We start from the raw sequence: 25,668 nt of genomic DNA on the forward strand, positions 1-25,668 counted from the left end.
TCCATGTATGGAGAATGCTAATCAGCTTCATACATATGCAGTCACAATACTGCAGAACTTCATTGACTGGTAGAGCAGCTCCCTCCTGATCCATCAAGTCACTTCCACCTGCATTCAAGAGTATCAGAAAGTGCTCTGTAACTAAGAGAGCAGGATCATGCAAAGAATTATAGTGCCACACCTCTGTATTCTTGGGGTCAGGCACAAGTGTCTTAGAGGGTGGGTGCAATTACCTGGGACATGGCGTGATTGCTGTTACAATGAATAGCACTGGCCATAAGAAAACTGAGGGTACAGCCAATTAACCTTACCAATAAGCCAGCCACCACATTCAGTACCATTGCGCCTGTCAGCCAGTTTCCAGAGAATTGCCAACAGGTAGCTGATATAAACCAACGAGAAATCAAGAAAGTCTTAAGTGCAAATACACAGCATTGGCCCTCTTTAAAGGGAACTCAAATAGAGAATGTATATCATATCTTCATTTTTAAGGTTCAATATGTTGGTCCTGTCAACATAAGCTTTGGTGATATGTATTATCTATCAATCAATCAATCAAAATTTATTTATATAGCACATATTCATACAAAAAAATGTAGCTCAAAGTGCTTTACAAAATGAATAGAAAAATAGAAGACACAATAAAAAATAAACATAAGTCAACATTAATTAACATAGAATAAGTAAGGTCCGATGGCCAGGGTGGACAGAAAAAACAAAAAAAAAACTCCAAAAGCTGGTGAAAAAAAATAAAATCTGTAGGGGTTCCAGACCACGAGACCGTCCAGTCCCCTCTGGGCAATCTACCTAACATAAGTCAAACAGTCCTCTTTGTATTTAGGGTTTTCATGGAAGGACCTGATGATGATGGTCACGTAGACTTCTGGCTTTCAGTCCATCAATGTGGTGCATCATGATGCTTTGAGTAGGTGGTGGTGGCGCAGGCCGCCACCACAAAGAAACCGTAAAAAGAAACAGAAGAGAGAGCTGGGGTCAGTATAGATTTTAGAGCCACTATGAATAGTTATTGTGATGAATTAAACATACAGAGTATCAGTATTAAGTTAAGGTGAAGTTATGAGAAGGCCATGTTAAAGTAATGTGTTTTCAGCAGTGTTTTAAAGTGCTCTACTGTATTAGCCTGGCGAATTCCTATTGGCAGGCTATTCCAGATTTTAGGTGCATAACAGCAGAAGGCTGCCTCACCACTTCTTTTAAGTTTAGCTTTTGGAATTATAAGGAGACACTCATTTGAGGATCTAAGGTTACGATTTGGAATATAATGTGTCAGGCATTCCGATATATAAGATGGAGCGCGATTATTTAAGGCTTTATAAACCATAAGCAGTATTTTAAAGTCAATCCTGAATGACACAGGCAACCAGTGTAGTGACATCAAAACTGGAGAAATGTGTTCGGATTTTCTTTTCCCAGTTAGGATTCTAGCAGCTGCATTCTGCACTCGTTGCAAGTGATTTATGTCTTTTTTGGGTAGTCCTGAGAGGAGTGCGTTACAGTAATCTAGTCTACTGAAAACAAAAGCGTGAATTAATTTCTCAGCATCTTTCAATGATATAAGAGGTCTAACTTTTGCTATGTTTCTTAAGTGAAAAAATGCTGTCCTAGTGGTCTGATGAATATGCGATTTAAAATTCAGATTACAGTCAACGGTTACCCCTAAGTTTTTTACTTCCGTCTTAACTTTAGGTGCATCAAGTTTATTTCTGATAACCTCATTGAATCCATTATTGCCAATTACTAAGATTTCAGTTTTCTCTTTATTTAGTTTGAGAAAATTACTATTCATCCATTCAGAAATACCAGTAAGACATTGTGTTAGTGAATCGAGAGAGTCGGTGTCATCAGGTGCTATTGATAAGTACAGCTGTGTGTCATCAGCATAGCTGTGGTAACTCACGTTGTAACCTGAGATAATCTGACTTAACGGAAGCATGTAGGTTGAGAAGAGCAGCGCACCCAGGATAGAGCCTTGTGGAACACCATATTGGATATCATGTGATTACCACAACTCACAAAGAATTTTCTGCCTGCCAGGTAGGATTCAAACCAATTTAAGACACTGCCAGAGAGGCCCACCATTGACTAAGGCGATTTCTAAGAATATTGTGATCAATGGTGTCAAATGCAGAACTCAGATCTAAGAGGATGAGAACAGATAAATGGCCTCTGTCTGCATTTACCCGCAAGTCATTTACTACTTTAACGAGTGCAGTTTCTGTGCTGTGATTTGTTCTGAAACCTGACTGAAATTTATCAAGAATAGCATGTTTATTGAGGTGGTCATTTAATTGCAAAATGACTGCCTTCTCTAGAATTTTACTTAAGAAGGGCAGGTTGGAGATGGGTCTAAAATTTTGATCAGGGGTTTAACTACAGCAGTCTTAAGACAGTCTGGAAAGACCCCCATATCTAATGACGAATTAACTATGTCCAGAATATTGTCAATTAGCACGTCTGATATTTCTTTGAAAAACCTGGTTGGTATTGGGTCAAGGACGCAGGTGGAGGGTTTCAGTTGAGAGATTATACTATGTAATTCAGGTAAATCTATCCTGGTAAAAGCATTTTTGTTTATAATGGAGCTTTGGAGGTTCTGCAGTGTTGGGGAGATATACTATGTTATCTCTAATATCATTAATTTTTTGATTGAAAAATACAGCAATGTTCTCACAGGTTTCACTGGAAGTATTCTGGGGGCATTCCTTTGAGTTACCTGGGTTTAACAGACGATCAATTGTAGAAAATAAGACTCTGGGATTACTAGCATTGTTATTTATAATATTAGAGAAATAGCAGCGCCTCTCAAGATGGACAGTATTTGGAAGGTTGCTGGTTCGAATACCGGCAATTCCAGGAGGAATGCTATTCTGATGGATTCCTTGAGCAAGGCCATTAACCTGAAATTGTTCCAGGGGCGCTGTATAAATAACTGATCCTGCACTCAGACCCCTGGCTTCTCTCTGCCTATCTCTGTGAGTCACTGGAGACTAAGGTGGGGTATGTGAAAAATCACAGATTCCTAAATTGTACATGGCAGATAAAGTGAATTATCAATTATAATGATTATGCATGAGAGTTGTCATTTAGCTGGTTTTATCATTTCCCTACTTGATCAAGTGTGCTGTCAGAGTTTCCATAAATATACATGTTTCCCTATTAATTTTTCTTTTATAAATCCTTATGTTTCGGTGGAAAGTTACATGCACACATTTCAAGCCTCTTTTTGGCATACACAAGCTTTATAAACGAGGCCTCTGGATATTAGTCATAAACTACCTTGACATATGTTTACATTGAAGCTAGTGGTACAAAGGGTATTCATTTTCTGATTTTAAAATCTTACATTTTTAGGCATATATACAGATCACATTTGTGGAGCCATTTTTTGATGAGTATGAAATGAAAGATCGATTGACTTATTTTGAGAAGAACTTCAATTTGCGAAGGTTTATGTACACCACTCCATTTACAAAAAGTGGCCGTCCTCGAGGAGAACTCAGTGAACAGTACAAGCGAAAGACCATCCTAACAACCATGCATGCATTCCCCTACATCAAGACAAGAATTAATGTGATTCAGAAGGAAGAGGTAAGTAACCATAAACAAGGGAAATAATCTTTAAAGGTAATAGACTATAAATATTTGACTTTAGCACACTACAAATGGATGATGACAGATTATCATTGGAAAATATTTTGGTTTAATCTGAAGTAAATTTTGGGCTTGTGAGATACAGAAAATGAAATGAAATGAAAATCCTCATTTGATTTAGGAAGGAAACTTTTTTTTCTTTTGTGTGTTTTTTAAATTATTCACCATTATTGAAGATTATAATAATTAGAAAACATTGGATGTCATTATCGAAGTAGAGCAACACAGTGTTTAGTGTCTCAACAAAGATATCTTGCATGTAACAACCAGCCAAGTTGCTGTCTGTGTGGATTCTGTTTTTCTTGAGCCAGTGTGCATCCTCTTGAGCCATTTAATTTCCTCACAGAGTCTGAAGACATGCCCATTTACTTTAATTGGCACTTATGTGACAGTGAGTTGTGGTATCCGTATAGTTTTGCTTTGCAGTGGAATTGTGTTCATCCAAAGTTGGTTCCTACCTTGTCACAACCCAGTAATATAATGGAGAACAAGGGTTTCAATAATTGCTGAATGAATTAATGTTTATTTTCTTTTGAAGAAAGGATGAACGAATTTAACATAATAAAACCGCAAATATTTCATTCTTCTCATATTCTCCCTGTCAGTTTGACCTTACCCCAATTGAAGTTGCTATTGAAGACATGCAGAAGAAAACTTTGGAACTAGCAGTGGCCACACATCAAGACCCAATCGATGCTAAGATGCTGCAAATGGTTCTGCAAGGATCTGTAGGAGCAACTGTTAATCAGGTACTGTGCATATTTCACTAATGCAAAAACTTCCATTTTGTATTTCTAAATACTTCCCCTAAGTTACTCAGTTAAACTTTTGTGTATTAGTCAAGTTACTGAGCGAATTAGAGTAAAGGGATGACCATTTCATAGCCTGCGAAACCTGGTCTTTATAGATACAGCATCAAGCTGGTAACAAAGTGACAAATATTATAAAGTTTCAGGATGACCTAAAAATTATATTTTTTCAAATATAGTATGGTACTTACTTCATGTAGTTTGTAGTAATTGTCGACAAAAAAAAAATAATCTCATGTTTTAATGCAGAATGGAGGGAAAATTGCATAATATAAAATGATCCCTCCATTCCATCCTGTAAAAGTAATAACAAATTGAAAGGTGGAAGAAGACACTAACTTATCAGAGTACCGCCAGTAATTTGGTTCCACTTCAAGCACTTATTGCGAGCAAAGAGGAATGTAATTGTACTGTGTACACAAAATACAAGAAATACGAGAAATTGCTACAATATTATGAGTGGCAAAATCTACAGTTTGGTACATCCTGAGAAAGAAAGCAAGCACTGGTGAACTCAGCAACGCAAAAAGACCTGGACGTCCACAGAAGACAACAGTGGTGGATGATCGCAGAATCATCTCCATGGTGAAGAGAAACCCCTTCACAACAGCCAACCAAGTGAACAACACTCTCCAGGGCGTAGGCGTATCGATATTCAAGTCTACCATAAAGAGAAGACTGCAAGAAAGTAAATACAGAGGGTGCACTGCAAGGTGCAAGCCACTCATAAGCCTCAAGAATAGAAAAGCTAGATTGGACTTTGCTAAAGAACACCTAAAAAAGCCAGCACAGTTCTGGAAAAACATTCTTTGGACAGATGGAACCAAGATCAACCTCTACCAGAATGATGGCAAGAAAAAAGTATGGAGAAGGCATGGAACAGCTCATTATCCAAAGCATACCACATCATCTATAAAACACGGTGGAGGCAGTGTGATGGCTTGGGCGTACATGACTGTCAGTGGCACTGGGACACTAGTGTGTATTGATGATGTGACACAGGACAGAAGCAGCCGAATGAATTCTGAGGAGTTCAGAGACATACTGCTGCTCAAATCCAGCTAAATGCAGTCAAATTGATTGGGCGGCGTTTAATGATACAGATGGACAATGACCCAAAACATACAGCCAAAGCAACCCAGGAGTTTATTAAAGCAAAGAAGTGGAAAATTCTTGAATGGACTAGTCAGTCACCTGATCTTAACCCAATTGAGCATGCATTTCATTTGTTGAAGACTAAACTTCGAACAGAAAGGCCCACAAACAAACAGCAACTGAAAGTCGCTGCAGTAAAGGCCTGGCAGAGGATTAGAAAGGAGGAAACCCAGCAACTGGTGATGTCCATGAGTTCAAGACTTCAGGCTGTCATTGCCAGCAAAGGGTTTTAGTATTAGAAATGAACATTTTATTTCCAGTTATTTAATTTGTCCCATTACTTTTGAGCCCCTGAAATGAAGGGATTGTGTTAAAAAATGCTTTAGTTGCCTCACGTTTTTATGCAATCTTTTTGTTCAACCTACTGAATTAAAGCTGAAAGTCTGCACTTCAACTGCATCTGAGTTGTTTCATTTAAAATTCATTGTGGTAATGTACAGGACCAAAGTTAGAAAAAAGTTGTCTCTGTCCAAATATTTATGGACCTAACTGTAAATCAGAAATAAACTGATTACACTATATATCAAAGCAGTGCCTTGCCTTTTTTAAAAGACAGTGGTATTGTCCTTATTCATGCACATCATACATTACAAGCTTGCAATACTAATCAACACTGAGCGTTGTGCGCTTTTTGCAGCATGTTCTTTTCACACATGATAAGAAAAGGCCAAGCCATGACATAAAGAAAAAAACTAAGTAGGACTTTTTGTATAACATATGCCAGCTCATTTTGTTTTAGTTAAGAAGATGGTAGAAAGAAAACAACTAAGGACGCAGTGTTTGAGTGAATAAAAATAATTAGTAACTTCTAGTTTCCTTAAAAAAAATGCTTCTAGTTTCTTGTTGTTAGACATTTATTCAAATCCATTTCATGATGAGGCAGATCTTCTGTAGTTTTACAGTTTTATGCCAATACAGCATTGTGATTTGTAGTAATTTTAAGCAAAATTGGAAAGAATCGCCTTTGAATCATTGTAATAACATTACCAAATGCGGTACATGTGCTAAATTGGAGGAATCTGTGAGACAACAAAACTACTGCATCCTGAGGTGAAACACCTGTGCACCAGGCAATGGTAATCGATTATCGTTGATGTTTTGCAATGACAATGTGAGCACGTGAACTTTTAAGACATCGCACAGCCCCATTTTATATATATATGTGTGCAAAAATACACTTTCTACCTTTTTTTCAGTGTCAGTCCTGATTATCTTTAGATACTGTCATACTCTTTTGCATTATGTGCGATTTTCTTCCTAAAGTACTCTTCTATTCATATTTTGCAAATGAGACTCCTGGACAGTATTTGCCTTTTTCACTGAATTTGCAGGGTATGTAGAAAGCTTTTTTAAATGAATGTTTCTCATAACATGCCATGTTACAATAAGGGATATAGTTTTTGAGTGAATCAGCTACACATGGCATGCTGCTGAAAGGAAATTACACTGTATATGGGTTTATGTATAATAGTAATTTAGAAGAGTAATGAGTCTGTTTTTAGTCTTCTTTGTATTTTCCTTGTTTTTTTTTTTTTTTTTTAAGATAATGTGCAGTAAACCTTTAACAGGGTGACGTGGTATTCAGTGGTTAGATGCCTGACTCTGATTCCCAGCTCTCCCTGAATCAACACGTTTTGTCTGACTTCTTTGGTTTCTTCTCACATTTTAAAGATTTTAAAATAATAAAACATTTCTGAATTGGCCTACTGTCAGTGTCAGTGTGTGTGTGTAAATGTGCCATGCAGTAAACTGACTTTCTGTGCCAGCTGGTTCACCCCTTGCCATTCATGCCACTGAAATGTTTGTATAAAATGCAGTATGGTAAATTAATCAAGAAGAGCAGATGTATAAATTTATACAAGAGAATGCAGATATAAACATTTAATCTGTTTAAAAGTAGAATTGCTTTAAGAATTTCATGTGATATAAAATACCTGTTTACTTTGCAGGGGCCTCTTGAGGTAGCTCAGGTGTTTTTGAATGCAATTCCAGAAGATCCAAAACTTTTTAGACATCATAACAAACTCCGGCTGTGCTTTAAAGAATTTATTATGAGGTAAGTAGCTTAGTGAATACTATCCATAGCCATAAAATGCATTGCTTCATACTTAATGGTGTACACAAATGTACCTAAATACACATTTCTGAATAGATTCCATGACATTAAAGAATAATCTGGAAAGGATTTTCATATTATAATTGCCTTTTGCAGTGTCTTTAGTGAAAAATAACAAATGTATTAATTTTCAAATCATCATCATGGGGAATTGGGGCTTATTCTGGAAGCAGTATCTCTAATATAAGACCCAGCTTCAGAAAGGGCAGAATTTCAAAGCACCTAAACAGCAACATTTCTTGAATGTTTGAAATACCATTTCTTTTTTAAAAAGCCAGAAGTGCAAGGAAGTACTCCTTTGAAAGGCTCACTATTTTTATTCCTTAACTTTTTCGCCATCATAAAACAAAAGATATGTAAAAGTCATTGGACAGTATGAGTTATTTCTTTTATAAGTGCAGTCAGATAGAATTATAACTCTTTACATCTGTGATCATGGAATCACTGTTTTACAAAATAACCTGAGTATGGTGAAATAACACACATTTTCAGATTTTTTTTTTTTTTGCCCACCATGGCCTGGTTATTCTGCCCCCCTAATCACCTCCTGTCCCTTACTGGCTAACTGTCTCTCTCCTCCTTTCACCAAATAATGGCTAATATGTGATGTGCATACTGGTGCAAGAATGGCTTCCATCACATCATGAAGGTGGGTGCTAAACATTGGTAAGGGTTCAAATGGTTCCCCACTGCTTATGTAAAGGTCTAGCTTAGAAAAGTTATATATACATTTAATTAATTCTAAGTACTCAGTTTTGAAGTTTACCTTTTGTACTTCTCATTTCCAATTTCCCCTTACGTTTGTAGTTTAGGCCAGCTGTCAACACTGAAATAATCTTGTAGATCTGAGCAATGATTAACTAAATGTATATTCAAGGCAGCATTGAAATGATTGTTTAGATGGGCAAACACACAGTTTTTTTACAAACTACTTACAAGCTTAAATACAGTAGTACTGATCATTCAGACTATAACAAAAATCATATTGGTCAAAGGGAAAGAAACTCGAAAGAAGCTTTCCAGGCAGTCAGTCTTTGTGAGATCTTTAGAGAGTAGTTTTACTTGTCATAACACTAAATGGCCCTCTTTCAAATATCTATGACTTTATAATGTTACTTTTTTATTAATTTTGCTGATTTTGGTAAACTGTATCATTTTCAACTCTTTGGAAGGGTGTGCCTCTTTACTGTTCATATAGTAATATATATACAGTATATCGCATTACCTTCTTTATTGTTTCTCCATAATGCTGTAACAGGGTGCATTTATGCACATCCAGGCTTACAGTCATTCATACATAGCTAGAGTGGGATATGAGGAGAAAGCTCACACAGAGAAAATGTATACATCTCTCATGAGCAGTGACCAGGTCAAATTTTAATCCAGGCCTCTGGAGGCTGTGATAGTGTGGGTCCTGCTCCATGCTCCCTCTTCCAGTTTTAGGACCCTCTTGAATCTGCCACCTTCGATAATGTAACTGAATGAGTTGGCAGATGAGGACAAATCACACATGGACCAAGGGGAAGGTGTAAAGTGCTTTTATTAAAACAAACAAAAACTAAAGTGTCCAAATAAATAGCACAGTGCTGAAAGTTAATAAATAAATAAATCATAAAAAATGAGGTGATAAAAGTGGAGGTTAAAATCCAATAAAACAAAGCCTTTAAAATGAGGTTAGAATCAACAGACTGGAAGCAGTTCCTTTATAAAAACTTGTTGGCTTCTCCTTTTAACTGTCAGCTCCCCTGCTTCTCCCATATGGGCCTTGCAACAGGGAGTCGCCTAGTCTGCAGCTGCAGCTGACTCTCAACTGGTCCGGTAGCCTTTCATCCCCTGGCTACATACAGCTCATCCCTCCGGACTGAAACTCAGCTTCTCCCAGTGACCAAGGCACTCATGGTGGCACTAAGCCTTCCTGACTCCCACTGCCTTCCGCAGTGAGCTGTCAACCTTTCTTGGTCACTCAAGCTCCTTGAAATCGCTCAGCTAGAGTGACCACTTTCAACTGCCTTTTCGAGTGTCGGCCACACACTCCTTCTGGGGCTCTACTCGTAGCTGCCTGCTTCTCTACAGTAAGCCTGCTCTCTTGCTAGCTCCCACACCGGCTCTCAGCACCTTCTGCCTACTTCCTCTAACCTCCGCTCTCTCTCTTTTTCTCTCTTGATAACCTCCGTCCGTTTCTTTTTCTCTTTTCTTTATTTCTCATGCCGGCCCATACTTATATGGCTCCGTGGACACAGCGTCTCAATTACGCATCGCAAGAAGCCAACAAAGCTATTGAGAATGATCGCATCTTCATTGCCAGTGCGTCTCTCCCCAATTGTGAATTTCCCCTTGGGATTAATAAAGTATCTATCTATCTATCTATCTATCTATCTATCTATCTATCTATCTATCTATCTATCTATCTATCTATCTACCTCATTAACTCCCCACGGTTACGTGAGCCCGCCCACGGAGATTGACACGGCCAAGTGGATTAGTTTATTAAAACTGGCCATTTGTTTGGAGCCGCTATATCACAGAGTCATGAGGTACCCATGCTAACTGCTGCACTGCCATGCCATCCTTTAAAACCAATTTACCAAACTAATTCAAGCAAATTGGTACATTTTGGATGATTTTTCCCTTGTTTTTAGTCCTGGTAGAATAAGGCTTAGTGTCCTGAAGCCTTCAGTGGAAATCAGGGGGTCAGAAAAAAGGATAAATAGCTTACATATTTCAGTTGTTTATTAGCTGTGTTTGCAGTAGTGATTATAATATATTTTAGTACCAAGTAAACAGAAGTATTTTAGAGAGCACATTTCTCCAGTGCCATTTTTCTTTCTTTTTTATATACTACTTCAACATAACATAAATTTTCTTTTTTCATCAATGTCATTGTGGCATAGTGGATAATGGCACTGCCTCACAGATCTTGGGTCCTAATCCTAACCTAGCTACTATCTGTATAGAGTTTCCATGTTTACCCAGGTCCAGGGGTTTCTCAAGTTTCTCAATTTCCTCCCATATCCCAAAGGAGTGTACTGTCGGTTAACTGGTTACTTTAATTTGACCCAGTATGAGTGAGTCTGCCCTGGGATATCCAGAGCTGGTTGTTTGTCTTACATCCCAGTGCTTCAGATTCTAGCTTCAAACAACTCTTCTAAGCGGTTTTGTAAAATAAACAAATGCTGCGATCCTCTATATCGATACTACAGTAGAATATGCCTGACAATATTTTGACTAGAAGATTTTGCAGATGTTTTCTCTGAAGAAAGATGTATGTTATATGGTATTTTTGATTGGTAAAAAAAGTACATTATTTGTATGCAAGAATTTTAGATTTTGTTCTCAAAATGTTATAATGTACCAGCAAGACAGTCAGAAATTTCATACATGTGATTTGTTGTCTTAACATGAGGTTGCCTATAATTGCTCATTTTGATCTTTCATTCCCACGATGAATTGCACAAAACCTTCTGACATATGTTTATATGATGCTTAAAGCAAAGTTTTGTTTTCTATTAAACACTAAAGTTGAATAATTCCACATTTAGTTAATCTACAGGAATGACATTTTCCATGTGGTAATATGGATTCTGTATGGGTGGAAAATACTATTTGATTAGAACTGAGCTCTGTAAAATCTAAACGCATTAACATGATCCTTTTGGAAACTGGGTGCTGTTCTAAATGATGCTACATGTGCATGTAATTAAGAGGCAGTTTGTAACAAAAGACTCTTCCACTGAAATTAATGTAATGAAGTTTCCATTAAATCCAGCTGAATTCTTCCTATTGCACGAGATTTGTTTTGCAGCTCTTACTCCACTGCATTCATTTCGATATGAACAATGAATGATTCCCATTCAACAACATAATCTAGAACCCTATAAATAATGTAGTATTATTGATTTAGTGAGTACTCAACAGATGAAAAGCTTATTTTTATTTGATATGATAACTAAGACATACCGTACATTATAATACAGAATTCATTCCTAATATTCCCCAAACTTGGAAGGATGGAAATATTGTTTTCTATATGTACTTCAAAACTGTTTTCTCTCTGTTGTACAGCTTATTTTTATTTGATATAATGATAACTAAGACACTCCATCAAGCCAGTTGATTTAGTTAATCGCTAAACTGTCCCAGTATCTCATCCAGATTCTCCATAAAGGATGTCAAGGTTTCTACATCAACTGCATGTCTTGGAATCTGGAACAATCTACCATAAAGTCTTTGAGTAAAGAAGTGCTTCTAAACTTCAGTCCTAAATGCACTTCCCCCTTAATTTCCCCTGGTGTCCTTAAGTACATGATTCGCTGTTTAGTTGAAAGAATTTGTTTCTATCTGCTTTATCAATACCTTTGAGAATTTTGAAGGTCTAGTGTAGGTCCTCACACAGTCTTCTCAATGATATTGTAAAGTGGTTTAATTCTGAAGGTTCTTCAGAATAAAACATGTCCTTAAGTCCTGGGAGGTACCTTGCTGTTCTCCTCTGATCAGCTTCAAGTACATTACAGAATAGTTTAATGCATTAAATGATATGCAAGATACAAAAGGAAGATACATAACACACGATTAGCCATGAAAACAATACACTGAATTTACATTAAAGTGTTCATATCTAAAGACATTCTAAATTAAATAGTATTCACAGACACATATTCTCATTAGCCAGAAATAAAATGTGATTTTCAAAGCAGAATTACATGGCAAAAAATTAAATAAAAAAAAATTAAACCACTTCATTTGAATGAGCACAGGCAGTCTTATTGAATAGTTGTTGGATACCTTTATTTTTTCACATTTTACTGAAACTTTAATCAAGTGATAATAAATAACATAACTTTTTCAAACCTACTTAATCAAATTCAGGGGACGATGGGGTTGAGGGTGTTGTGGAGTATTGGACACAAGGCAGGAAACAGCCCTGGAGAGGACACCAGTCCATTGCAGGACTCATTTATGCACACACTCACTAAATACACAACGCTGTATACAGTGTGTTGTTCAGCACTTTAATACACATTGGTAGATGCTATCACATATAACATTTAAGTGCTTTGTTCTGTCAAACAGCATTTACAAAGTAGAGCAGTTTATAAAGTAAACTTACACATGGCATCCAATATAGATGCTTACTTAAAGTAAATATTGTTATAGTAACATTCCAGGTTTTTGTTAAACTATTGTTGGTTTCCTGGTATTAGGGACCAGTAATGAGCTATTGTACATCCATGCGATTTTGGTAATAAAGCATATTTTAATTTTTATATGTACAAATGTCAGGACTTTAATAATTAAATTCCCTCTTTTGTTCCTGAAATACCATGTGCACAGACATAACATGTACTGTAAGCCCCCTTTTCAAAGAATACTAAAATAAGAAGATGACAGCACATTTTAAAATTCTCTTAATGCAGTACTTTGTTTTTCTCAAAGCGTGAGTGCTCTGTTTCTGCTCACACATACAGTACTTTCCCCTTCATGGTATCTTTTACCATGTAGCATTTTCCACTAAAGAAGTTCTCTGGGAAATCTCATTACCAACACCCATTGGATTTCCACATCTACGTGCTTCCACCTTCAACTATGGTTATCTCTTCCTTCGGCAAGTTGTTTCATGGTGAGGAAGATGTTTTTAGGGAATTGCGGGAAACCAAACATTGGTGTCACCCATAGATCATCATGAAAAAAAGTGAAAAAGGGTGTTGATTTTCCATCCTCTGTACCACAAAGATAGCAACTACTTATGAGTTCAGCACTAGATTTTAAAAATGGATTTGTGGATGCTTTCCGAAATTGGACCAGCAAGATCAGCATCATTCAAACCAGTTAAATGGCATTCAGGGACTGGGAAGAGAAAATGCTTTAAAAGACACAGCATGCAACTGGGATTTGATCAGACAGTTCAGCTTTTAACCCCATTCATCCTTTTACAATGAAAATGGGTGCAAAGGCTAGCAAATGTAGTGTGTTTTCAAATGACACTTTTTAGATGTTTAAATTTTGTATTTTGAATTATTATTGTTTTTATTTTGAAATCACATCCTTCACAACTAATTATGTGTGATTTGTATTAAACATGTATTATACAGAGCAGATCTTTGGAGACAAAGCAAAACAAGTGAAGGTTCCAAATAGAAGTCCTAGTGACTAATTTTGATCAAGCTGTTTGTTTTCCTTCTGCTAGTGTATTGACCTGACAAGTCATGTTTTGGAACATGCAAGCTGGGGTAACGTATTTCGCTTATTTTTAAAACACATACCATATTATGTGAGCAATCTTTATTTAATCAAGAAATTTAAATAACATATAAAAGAGTCAGTTTAAAACAAGGAAAAAATCTAATATATCCCATACAGTTCTTGGTATCACCCACTCCGATCTCATCCTATCTCATCCCACCTACCCCAAATAGAGCCAATGCACATACAATTAGTAAACTATAAATCAGTATATCAAATAGCACTTCATCTAATTCAAATTAGCAATGTGCATTTCAATTTAATTTATTGAATTTACTCTTTCAAACTTCCCATTTTAAGTAAATCCAGTTCTTTTGATTCATTTTTAGGGATTATTTATACAGTAAACCCTCGCTATATCGCGGTTCGACTTTTGTGGCTTCACTCTATTGTGGATTTTAAATGTAAGCATATCTAAATATATATCACGGATTTTTCTCTGGTTTGCGGATTTCTGCGGACAATGGGTCTTTTAATTTATGGTACATGCTTCCTCAGTTTGTTTGCCCAGTTGATTTCATACAAGGGACGCTATTGGCGGATGGCTTAGAAGCTACCTATTCAGAGCATGTATTAACATATTAACTAAAACTCCTCAATGATATAAGATATGCTTCCCACACGGTGCTTGATTGTTTGCTTTTCTATGTCTCTCTCACCCTCTCTGACATTCTCTGCGCCTGACGGAGGGGGGGTGTGAGCAGAGGGGCTGTTTGCACAGAGGCTGTTTGCCTAGAAGATACGGACGCTCCTCTACAAAATGCCGCTTTATCCGGTGCTTTGGCATACTTAAAAGCACGTATTGATTTTTTGATTGTTTGCTTTTATCTCGCGCTCTCTCTCTCTGACATTCTCTGCTCTGACGGCTCCTTTGAAGAGAAGATATGTTTGCATTCTTTTAATTGTGAGAAAGAACTGTCATCTCTGTCTTGTCATGGAGCACAGTTTAAACTTTTGACTAAAGGGTGTTATTTCATGTCTAGAGGGCTCTAATAATGTTAACAGTGTGGGAGAGTTTATAAGGGCTTAAAATATATAAAAATAACCATACAAACATGGTTTCTACTTCGCGGATTTTCATCTATCGCGGTGGGTTCTGGAACGCAATCCCTGCGATTGAGGAGGGATTACTGTACTGTAGTTCTCTTGGGACTGGGGATTGCATCACAAATATATAATATTTCATACACTAGTTTTATATATATGTATGTATATATTTGTGCATATAAATATATAATTATTATTATTCCTTATTAATTTATACTTAATTCCATCCATCCTCTTCCACTTATCCGAGATCGGGTCGCAGGGGGCAGCAGCTTGAGCGGAGATGCCCAGACTTCCCTTTCCCCGGCCACTTCTTTTAACTCTTCTGGGGAAATCCCGAGGCATTCACAGGCCAGCCGAGAGACATAGTCCCTCCAGCGTGTCCTGGGTCTTTCCTGGGGCCTCCTCCCGGTTAGACGTGCCCGGAACACCTCACCAGGGAAGTGTCCAGGATGCATCCTGATCATATGCTCAAGCCACCTCATCTGACTCCTCTCAATACGGAGGAGCAGTGGCTCTACTCTGACCCCTCCCGGATGACTGAGCTTCTGACCCTATCTTTAAGGGAAAGCCCAGACACTCTGTGGAGGAAACTCATTTCAGCCGCTTGTATACTTAATTCATTATCTATAAATATATGATTAATTATGCAGTATATACATATGTAACTCATTATATATGTAACATGATAATTTAAATGCCATTGCCCTGTTTCCGTACACAAAACATGATTACACATTTAAGATGCATAATTAAAATAAGATGTTATTTGACAAAGTCAAAAGTGAATGAGAATTGTGCAACTCAGTATGATTCGTTCATGGAACAGATGAATGAGAATTGTTAGACTGATTCTTGAGTAGTGACTTGTTCACATACCAGATGAGTTGAGACTATTGAGTCAGGTGGTTCTTGCACATGTGCTTTAGACATCCTCCAGGGGGCAGTGGCAGCAAAACAGAAGACGAAGGCGTCAAGCAGGTCATGCATATGCTATAGCACTAGTCCTGTTAAGCTCTAGTGAAATGATTGGTTTGTGTTTACAAATATTAATATAATTTGCCAGAAAAGAGTCATTCAGAAATATCAAACTCATCACAAATCGCTCATCACTAATTTACATCAGATGAAAAGAAAGGTTTAAAAGAGCATGTACACAACGAGAGACAGCAACATTTGATATGCACATACATAGTTCATCACTTTACTGAAAAGGCATTCATTATCAGAGTGTCTCAGAACAATATGATAGGAAAACCTGCAAATATACAGGGGTAGCACAGGATTGACTGTTCTGTTAACAGACATGCATGATTCGGTAAATCTATTTTCTTAACCTGATATATGTAGTACAGTATTACAAAAAACTAAAGTCAATCCTTTAAACAGTAAACCAAGTATAGGACCACTCGTTGTCAGGTCTGCAGTATATCTTAGGACACACAGAAAATTTTTCTAACTTTTTACAATATGTTGTAAACTGTATTTTCTCAGATTCACAAATATTGTTTTGTTTTTACTTCCATCCAGATGTCCTTTTCTCTTTGCTACCCAATATGTAATTAGGTGTTTTCTGTTGACCAACAAGAAGACTGTACTTTTCCACCATTAATTAAATTTACAAAAGCTTAGCGAGATCCTCCACATCTTACCTAAGCTCCCAAAACTGATGTGGTGTGATAGGATATTTCAACCAGTTTATTTGTACAAATAAAACAAATATACCAAGCATAATGCTTACTGTTTAATTAAATCATTAAATAAAACAGAATAACAAAAGCAAACTAGAGGAAAACATTATTAATAATGCAGACTTTCCCTGTATTTTATTAGCAAGAGAACAGGCAATGAGATGTCAACATTTATTAAGAATCTTCTAGAGCAGTAACTGCAGTAATAGGAAACTAGCAAAACACCTTTTTTGTTTTATAACATTTGGTAACTGGGAAGATAGTAACCCATATATATATATATTGACTCATAGTAGCTTGTTTGGAGAACAGCATATTACAAAGAATATATGAACATTGCCTGGAGTTTTCAGAATATTTTGCTGTTGAGCTGTGCCAAAGGGAAGGAGCTGCACCCAGCCGTCGAAGCAGGTTAGAGGTCTAGATATGAGGACAAAATAGACTACTGTCTGGCTTTTATTCACCTTCTCATTCTAATCATGTGCAACTGATGAACTCTTTGTCATCCTCCAGAGCAAAATGTGATGCATGCACTATCTTCTAGCTCATCCATTTTTTTGGTTTTAATACCAAGAGAAGTATCACAAATATGACTTTTTTTGTTGTTGGTGATACAGATAACTTGTGCACAAACATATCAATATGCGAATGCATGCCATTTCAGAAGACACATCCGTTCACTCTACAGTTAGTTACAGGTCATTTGTACTCATGAATGTGAACCATCAAGACATCAGGCAACTCCAATCTGAGCAACAAATCAGAATTGAGCAATGAGGCTTGTAATGTGAACGTAGCATTACAAATACACATGCAAATGTATCATTTGGCCAATAGTTGCATTTCCATATCATGAATACTTGTACCAGAAATAAAACATTTTTGTCAGTGCCCTCTCTGTTTGGCTTTTAACTCATGCATAATTGGGAGATTAAAATTTTGTTTCCTCATTTCCTTCAGATGTGGAGAAGCTGTAGAGAAGAATAAGCACTTGATCACGGCTGATCAGAAAGAATATCAACAAGAGCTGAAGAAAAATTATGGAAAATTGAAAGAGAATCTGAGGCCAATGATTGAGAGAAAGATTCCTGATCTATACAAACCTATAGTGAAACCTCGTCTTGAAACAAGGTAAACTTTGCAGAAGTATAAAAATGGTGTAAATGAGCAAAAATGTTTTTATCTATTGTCAGTGTAAGCTTCATAACGACACAATGAGAAATCCATTTTTTAATGAGTATTATAATAAATAAAAAATACAAGACAATGAGAAAATCATATAGCAAACTACAGAGAAACTCCTCACTTACCTTAACAATCTGCTTTGTTTTTTTTAAGGTTGCTTATTTAGTTGTATGTTGGTGGAATCATGAAGCATCGCTATTTTCATGTATGTGTGATAACATGGAAGTGTGGTTAAAAGGTTATGGTGGCCATCTACATACATGCAGCTTACTTGGCATTTGTTTGTATGTTAATGTACTTGTATGTTTGTACGTGCATCAGTTAATTAGAATGTGATCTATATGGTGTCTCAGTTGAAGTAGCAGAGAGTGCTTGGTGAATCTGTCACCATCCTGTTTCTATTAAGACCATCCTTTATGATGTCACAGGCCATCCTGGAAGCTGAACGGTTGGAGGAGAATGATAGTCCAACTGGAGCAGTTCATTGCAAGTCACAATAATAATAATAATAATAATAATAATAATAAATACATTTCTTATGAAGTGCCTTTCCCATACTTAGTAAAAGAGATAAAGGAAAATTCATGTATATACTGTGGATTCCTCTCATCTCCTCATGTTACTGATTCCATTTCAAATGACTGAGCTTCCCTGCTGAGTCTTAAGTGTTGTAGCCGGACAACTCTGCTTCTGTCACAGGTAACTGTATATAGGTTATTCAGATGAGTTTAAAGTAAAACTGAAAGGTGATGTTTTGAAATAAAACTCGGGAAGCATAACTATCTTGTTTACAAAAGAGTAAGCCACACGCTCAATGATTGTCTGCACTTTGCTTCCTAGCATTAGCAAAACAGCTTCTCGGCTATTTTACTTTGAAGGTTTTTTAGGTGTTGTCTTGTGATCTCAATGTTTGGTTAACAAAACCTAAATAGTCCTGACTACTATTTTTGTCTAACTCATAAAACAAATATCAATCTTTTTCATTCTCTTTTTCTGTGGAAGGATTGAATTGGTCATAATATACAACATGAATGACAATTTTATTTCTGCTTGAGCTGCTCTATAGCATTAGGTACCCTAAATATTTTGATCTTTTATATTGAATTGTTTTTATTCTACATTGCAGGAATTTATTACTGATCAAAACTGCTGAAACAGAATTTTACACCAGAGTCAATAAGCAAGACCATTAAAAACACTGATCAAGCTTTTAAAGACAGAATCTCCTGCTAGCTGTTCTAAAAACATACAATCAACTCCAGAGACTCCACTTGCCACTTAAACTGTGCCATGCAGTTTAATGCTTGAGCTCATTTGTTCCTAAAAACGCAGTTCAAACTAAAAGGCAGAGCACTGCAAAACACATACTGTATACAGAACATTTGTAAAATGCATGTATGTCTTTTACATACTGTAAGAATAAACATGGGACTAATGCATTTTTCTTTCTAAACTCTGTGACTGTGTCTTTGCCTTTGTTTCACTAAATTTCAACATTTAATTAAACTTTACATCTTACTGTTAAAAATTTCTGAAATGAAGTAACAATTTTTAACATCCCCAATAATGTAGTATCAGCATATTTAAAGAATGTGTGAGTCAGAGGAGAAGTACTGCACTTGTACACAAAATGTGCAACGCTGGAAAAAGAACCCGGCCTTCAGGATTTCCTTCATTATTTTAAGAATGATATGGCTAAATTTCACTTGATGTCTGTTATTCACAAAAAATTTTATAACCACAGGCATATCTTTTAACAGTTGAAACGTAGTTCAGTGTATTTTGAATTTTGTGCATTGTGTTATTCATGGGATTAATGTGCTTTGACTACAATGTTATATCACTTAAAAACATTACTTGTAAAGCCTTTTTTCTTTTTTTTCTCATCATTGTCTAGGGAATCCTTTAAAAGGCAAAGCTTCAGAAGACCTGCAGATGAAAATTCATGAAACCCCCAAATGGACCCCAAGGGTTTACTGGAACGGGGGAGTTGTTTGAAACAGCATCGTTGGAGGCCTGTGATCTGTTCGTTACCTGCTGAAGATGGCACCCTTGACACCAGAGGCAATTCTACTGAAAGTTAAATTGATTAAGGGTCTTCTTCCATAAATGTGTAAATGCATAGAAGCCTATGAGAGACATTTGAGCTCTTCGTAAATGAAACGTGTGATAGTGGCATTGTGATCATAGAAATGTACCAATACTTGCTTTCACATTTCAGTCAACTGAAGATTGTTGTTTGATACCTAATGTTAGTTTTCTTGCTGTATTTGAGCCAACTACATCTCAAGTCAGTGTCAGAGATGTGCTTGTAATTAGTTTTGTTGTAAAGTATGATAATGTAATGACTGAAATATTGAATAATTTGAACTCATGCAGCAATCTGCCTTCAGTTATCAGAGGTACAGCACTTTAGAGTTTACATGAACACACATTCTCAGATATATCCCTAATATAATTTGATTTTATAGTACATGAATTATTTAAGTATTACATTAATTATATTTTTTTTAATGTTTGAATCCTTTATGGAATATTTTGAAATGTAATTATTACAAGTAAATATCAATAACTTCCAATGACCCACCCTAGTTTCACTGCAAAACAGACAATGCTGTGCATTTTCTTCTTAACTAAACCAAGATTAGCCCAACTGTAATTCAGGACTTTTTTTTAAGTGAATTCTTAGGTGTGCCTTAAATGTACAACTCATTTTTATTTTAACAAAACTGATCTTTAAATACATTTCTATAGTCTGTTACAACAGTAAGTGCTGCTTAAATATAACTTCAGACTGTACATTTCATTTCAAAATGTTACTAAAAAGAAAAAAGAAGTTGCCTACACAATGAACGTTGTTAAGAAAATATATGTATAAATGTTGGATTATTTTTGTTCATATTGGCAAAGTCATAGTTTTATTAAAATATTGTACACAAATGCCATGCTGTTTCCTTCTAAAGTCTGCTGTTTGAGATTAGGTTATTGGTGCTGAGCTCCAAACTTCCATCCCACACACACAGCCATGTCACCAAACCTGCTTGGTGTCAGAGTGGCTAGCATTGCCTCATCTCAGCAAGCAGTGCATGTTCTCCCTGTGTCTGGGTGAGCTTTTCCCTGTGCCACCCAGTTTTACTCCCACATGCTAAAACAAGTGCTAAATGAATCTGTTGACACTAAGTTGGTCTCATATGAGTCAGCGTTAGTACGACCAGTATGAATCGTCAATCCATTACTGGCTGGCTCCAATCATGCTGGCAGAGCTGCTGGGATAGGCTCCTGAATTCAGTAAGAATGGGTAATTTAAATTCTTTAAAAATATGTACCTTGTAGTAGAAATGAACCACTGGGCACTTGTGCATTTCAACTGCTAACACTGAGTGGGGTTTGGTACAGTATGTCTTGTTGTGGCTTTTATAAATCCTGTTCACATCTGTCTTCTGTTCCCTTCACTGCTCTGTGTTGCGTCCGTCTGAATGGGAGCTGGGTGTGTAAAAGGTCAAACAAGATCATAAGCTCCTAGAAAGTGTACACACACACCAGACTAGTATACTGCGAATACTTGGCTGAGCCTATTACGCTGAGATAGCCCTGTAGAGACATTGGTCCTTGACGGGGTGCAATCAGGGGCTGTTTTTTAATCTGACCCTTGTAGACCTCTCAACAATGAAGAATATCAGAGCTTCATGTCCCTTCATTAATAATTGGTAAGAGACCAGAGACAGGGCCACTGATTGAGAGAGAGTGGATGGCAACATTTATCCTGGGCCCAGGAGTTGAGACACCAGCGACCCAACAACCCTGTACTTGAGTTTCAAAACTGAATGATTATTAGAGATGGATAACCAAAGCAGCAAGAACATTAATTTCTATAGCACATTTTAATACAAAGAATGTACCTCAAAGTGCTTTACAAGATGTCAAAGAAATAGTTACAAGCAAAGAAAGTTGAGATAAGAATAATAAAGAATAATATACAACAAAAATGCACACTTACATAAGACATATTTAATTAGAAGTATAGTTCTTAAATATAGAAGCAAGTGAGAAATGTCTAAGGTGATTATGCCCCTAACTTTTTTCTTGCAGGAATTTGACATTGGTTTACCTAAATCTAATGGAGCAGGTACTCAAAAGTTTATTTTCTTAAACGGGATACTTAAAATGTTGTCTTGAGTTATCAGAGGCTTTTATAAGGTCAGAAATAAATGGTAGTGGAGTCCCCAGAATGCACATTGCAAGAAAACAATACAGTGTACATATATATACAGTGTGTATATATACTGCTCACAAAAATTAAAGGAACACTTTAAAGAAACACATTAGATACATCAGATCTCAATATGAAGTTGGATATCTATACAAATAACGACAGGGCAATGTCTTAGGAACAAAAGGATGCCAAGTCTTTTAATGGAAATAAAAGTTTTGTGCCTACAGAGGGCTCAATTGTGTAGACACCCTAAAATCAGAGTGAAATGAAGATGTGGCAGGCTAGTCCATTTTTTCAAAAACTTAATTTCTGCTACTCAAAATGCTTTTCAGTATCTTGTGTGGCCCCCACGAGCTTGTATGCATGCTTGACAACGTCGGGGCATGCTCCTAATGAGACGACGGATGGTGTCTTGTGGCATTTCCTCCCAGATCTGTATGAGGGCATCCCTGAGCTGTTGTACAGTCTGAGGAGCAACCTGGTGGCGCCTAATGGACCGAAACATAATGTCCCACAGATGTTCTATTGGGTTTAAGTCAGGGGATTGTGAAGGCCATTCAATTGTTTCAATTCCTTCATCCTCCAGGTACTGCCTGCATACTCTTGCCACATGAGGCCGGGCATTGTCATGCATTAGGAGGAAACCAGGACCTACTGCACCAGCGTAGGGTCTGACAATGGGTTCAAGGATTTCATCTCGATACCTTATGGCAGTCAGAGCACCATTTCCTACGCAGTAGATGTCTGTGCGTCCCTCCATGGATATGCCTCCCCAGACCATCACTGACCCACCACCAAACCTGTCATGTTGAACGACGTTGCAGGCAGCATATCGTTCTCCTTGTCTTCTCCAGACTCTTTCACGCCTATCCCAGCTGCTCAGGGTGAACCTGCTCTCGTCTGTAAAAGTACAGGGCCAGTGGCGGACTTGCCAATTCTGGTGTTCTTGAGCAAATGCCAGTTGAGCTCCACGGTGCTGGGCAGTGAGCACAGGGCCCACTACAGGACGCCGGGCCCTCCAGGCCATCTTCATGAAGTCTGTTCCTGATTGTTTGGGTAGAGACATTCACACCAGTGGCCCTCTGGAGGTCATTCTGTAGGGCACGAGCAGTGCTCAGCCTGTTCCGCCTTGCACAAAGGAGCAGGTATCGGTCCTGCTGATGGGTTGAGGACCTTCTACGGCCCTGTCCAGCTCTCCGAGAATAACAGCCAGTCTCCTGAAATCTCCTCCATGTTCTGGAGATTGTGCTGGGAGACACATTAAACCTTCTTGCTGCAGCACGTGTGGATGTGCCATCCTGGAGAAGTTGGACAACCTGTGCAACTTCTGTAGGGTTAAGGAATCGCCTCATACTACCAGTAGAGATGATTACTCAAGCCAAAACTAGCACGAGTGGAAAACCAGCCAAAAAAGATCAAGAGGGAGAAACTTGAAATGACCTCCACATGTAAAACCAGTCCTGTTTTGAGGGTTTTCTAATTGTTGCCACTTTAGTGCACCTGTTGTTAAGTCCATGAACACCAATACAGCTGAAAGTGATTAACAATGACCTCAGCTGCTTAACCAACCAGAAAATTATCAGACAGGTTTAATTGATTTCATGCCAGGCCCAATAAAAAGTGTTCCTTTAATTTTTGTGAGCAGTGTATATATATATATATATATATATTTATATATTTATAATATCAAACAACATTACAGTTAAGGTGGTCTGTTGACACACAACCCCTGAGGACTTAGGTTCATATTGCAGCCTTATCATTTCTCCAGTTTTGTTAATTGGCTCTGTTATCTGTGCATTGTAAGACTGGCATTGTGTCCATTCTTTTTTCCTCTCAGTGGAACCTCGGGTCATGAATGTCTGAACACATACAAATCGGGTTACGACCAAAACGTTTGCCAAACTTCTGCATCTGTTCATGACCACACACTCGGGTGACGAACAAGCCAGTTTCCCTTTCGGTTTGTGCGCGTCGATGATTTCCGCACGTGTTCAGTCTCTCCCTGTGCAGCGAGCCAGAGAGAGCGAACGAGAAGAAAGTTAAAGAATGCACCAGCTTTTTTATAAAGAGACTGCAAGGTTGGTTTTCTCTGTTCGAGGTTTTTTTAGTGTTATTCAATGTTTTTACATTTAGTTTACTATTACACTGTGCATTCTATTGTATAATTAACTATTTTTGTGCTTAAAAATCTTTTAAAAAAATATATATTTACATACAGCTCATACAGTCCGGAACGGATTAATTGTATTTACATACAATCCTATGGGGGAAATTACTTCGGGTCACGACCAAATAGGGTTGCAACCAGAGTTTTGGAACAAATTACGGTCATGACCCGAAGTTCCACTGTATAAGGTTTTTTCTACAAGTCAGGGTTGTGAGGCTGTGAAAAAAACAGGGCCTCTTAAAACCTACTGGGGAATTTCTGATTTTCTTTTGATTTTGGGCTATACTTTACAAGAAATAAATTGTTGCTGTAGTGTCCAGTGCTGCTTGGAGAGTCTGCCGCTCCCCACAAGCCTCAGTTAGATTATACAGACACAATGATACAAATCCCTCAGTGATGCTGGGCTCCATTACATTTACACTAAAGGTAGAGGTCTGCTGCATCCAGTTAACTACATTCAGGCACTCTAATAGGACAGTATAATTAGCTGTGCTGTCAGGTCCTGGGGATTTAGTTTTAGCTCCAGGCTAGTCACAGTATGCGTGGTGTTTGCTCCTGCTACTTGATCTTGTGTATGAGCCCATTTGCCTTAAGATGGACTGGTATACAGTCAAAGGCAAACTTGCATTTTGTGTCCCAATTCTACTGGTACAGACACCACACTTCTTGACTTTGAGCAGTGGTTGTCAGGACCAGTCCTGGGGGCCCCCTGTGGCCTCAAGTTTTTGTCCTAACTCACTTCTCTTCATTTGACTCCTACCTTAATTAAGAAAGCTTTCACTTCTCAGTTTCTATGTTCTTTGCATCCATACAGAAATTTAAAAACTGATTATGCTATATTTGTACAGAATGAAGCAAAAGGAATATGTTTTAGATGTGGGAAGAATAGATTTTTTCATTTTAATGATCTGGTTATTTACACAAATATTTAGTAATAAGTGGGTAACACTGAGGTACAGTGGTTCTTGAAAGTTTGTGAACCTTTTAGAATTTTCTATATTTCTGCATAAATATGACCTAAAACATCATCAAATTTTCACTCAAGTCCTAAAAGTAGGTAAAGAGAAACCAGTTATACAAATGAGACAAAAACATTATACTTGGTCATTTATTTATTATGGAAAATTATTAAATATTACATATTTGTGAGTGGCAAAAGTATGTGAACCTTTGCTTTCAGTATCTGGTGTGACCCCCCTTTGCAGCAATAACTGCAACTAAACGTTTCCGGTAACTTTTGATCATTCCTGCACACCGACTTGAAGGAATTGTAGCCCATTCCTCCGTACAGAACAGATTCAGCTGTGAGATGTTGGTGGGTTTCCTCACATTAACTGCTCACTTCAGGTCCTTCCACAACATTTCGATTG

General features: G+C 37.4%; 1 protein-coding gene across 3 annotated transcripts in view; it reads left to right on the forward strand.

The window, feature by feature from the left end:
• Positions 1–20,860, forward strand: part of dock8 (dedicator of cytokinesis 8) — a 229,161-nt gene extending 208,301 nt beyond the window's left edge. For all 3 annotated transcript variants that reach the window (XM_039758842.1, XM_039758843.1, XM_039758844.1), the window contains 5 exons: positions 3,373–3,609; positions 4,278–4,421; positions 7,586–7,692; positions 17,691–17,861; positions 19,813–20,860. In XM_039758842.1, the coding sequence (XP_039614776.1) occupies positions 3,373–3,609; positions 4,278–4,421; positions 7,586–7,692; positions 17,691–17,861; positions 19,813–19,864 (711 nt within the window). In that variant the 3' untranslated portion in view covers positions 19,865–20,860. The remainder of the gene's footprint in view (positions 1–3,372; positions 3,610–4,277; positions 4,422–7,585; positions 7,693–17,690; positions 17,862–19,812) is intronic.
• Positions 20,861–25,668: the final 4,808 nt, after the last annotated feature.

This window comes from Polypterus senegalus, chromosome 7, assembly GCF_016835505.1.
Source record: "Polypterus senegalus isolate Bchr_013 chromosome 7, ASM1683550v1, whole genome shotgun sequence".
NCBI classification, from domain to species: Eukaryota; Metazoa; Chordata; class Cladistia; order Polypteriformes; family Polypteridae; genus Polypterus; species Polypterus senegalus.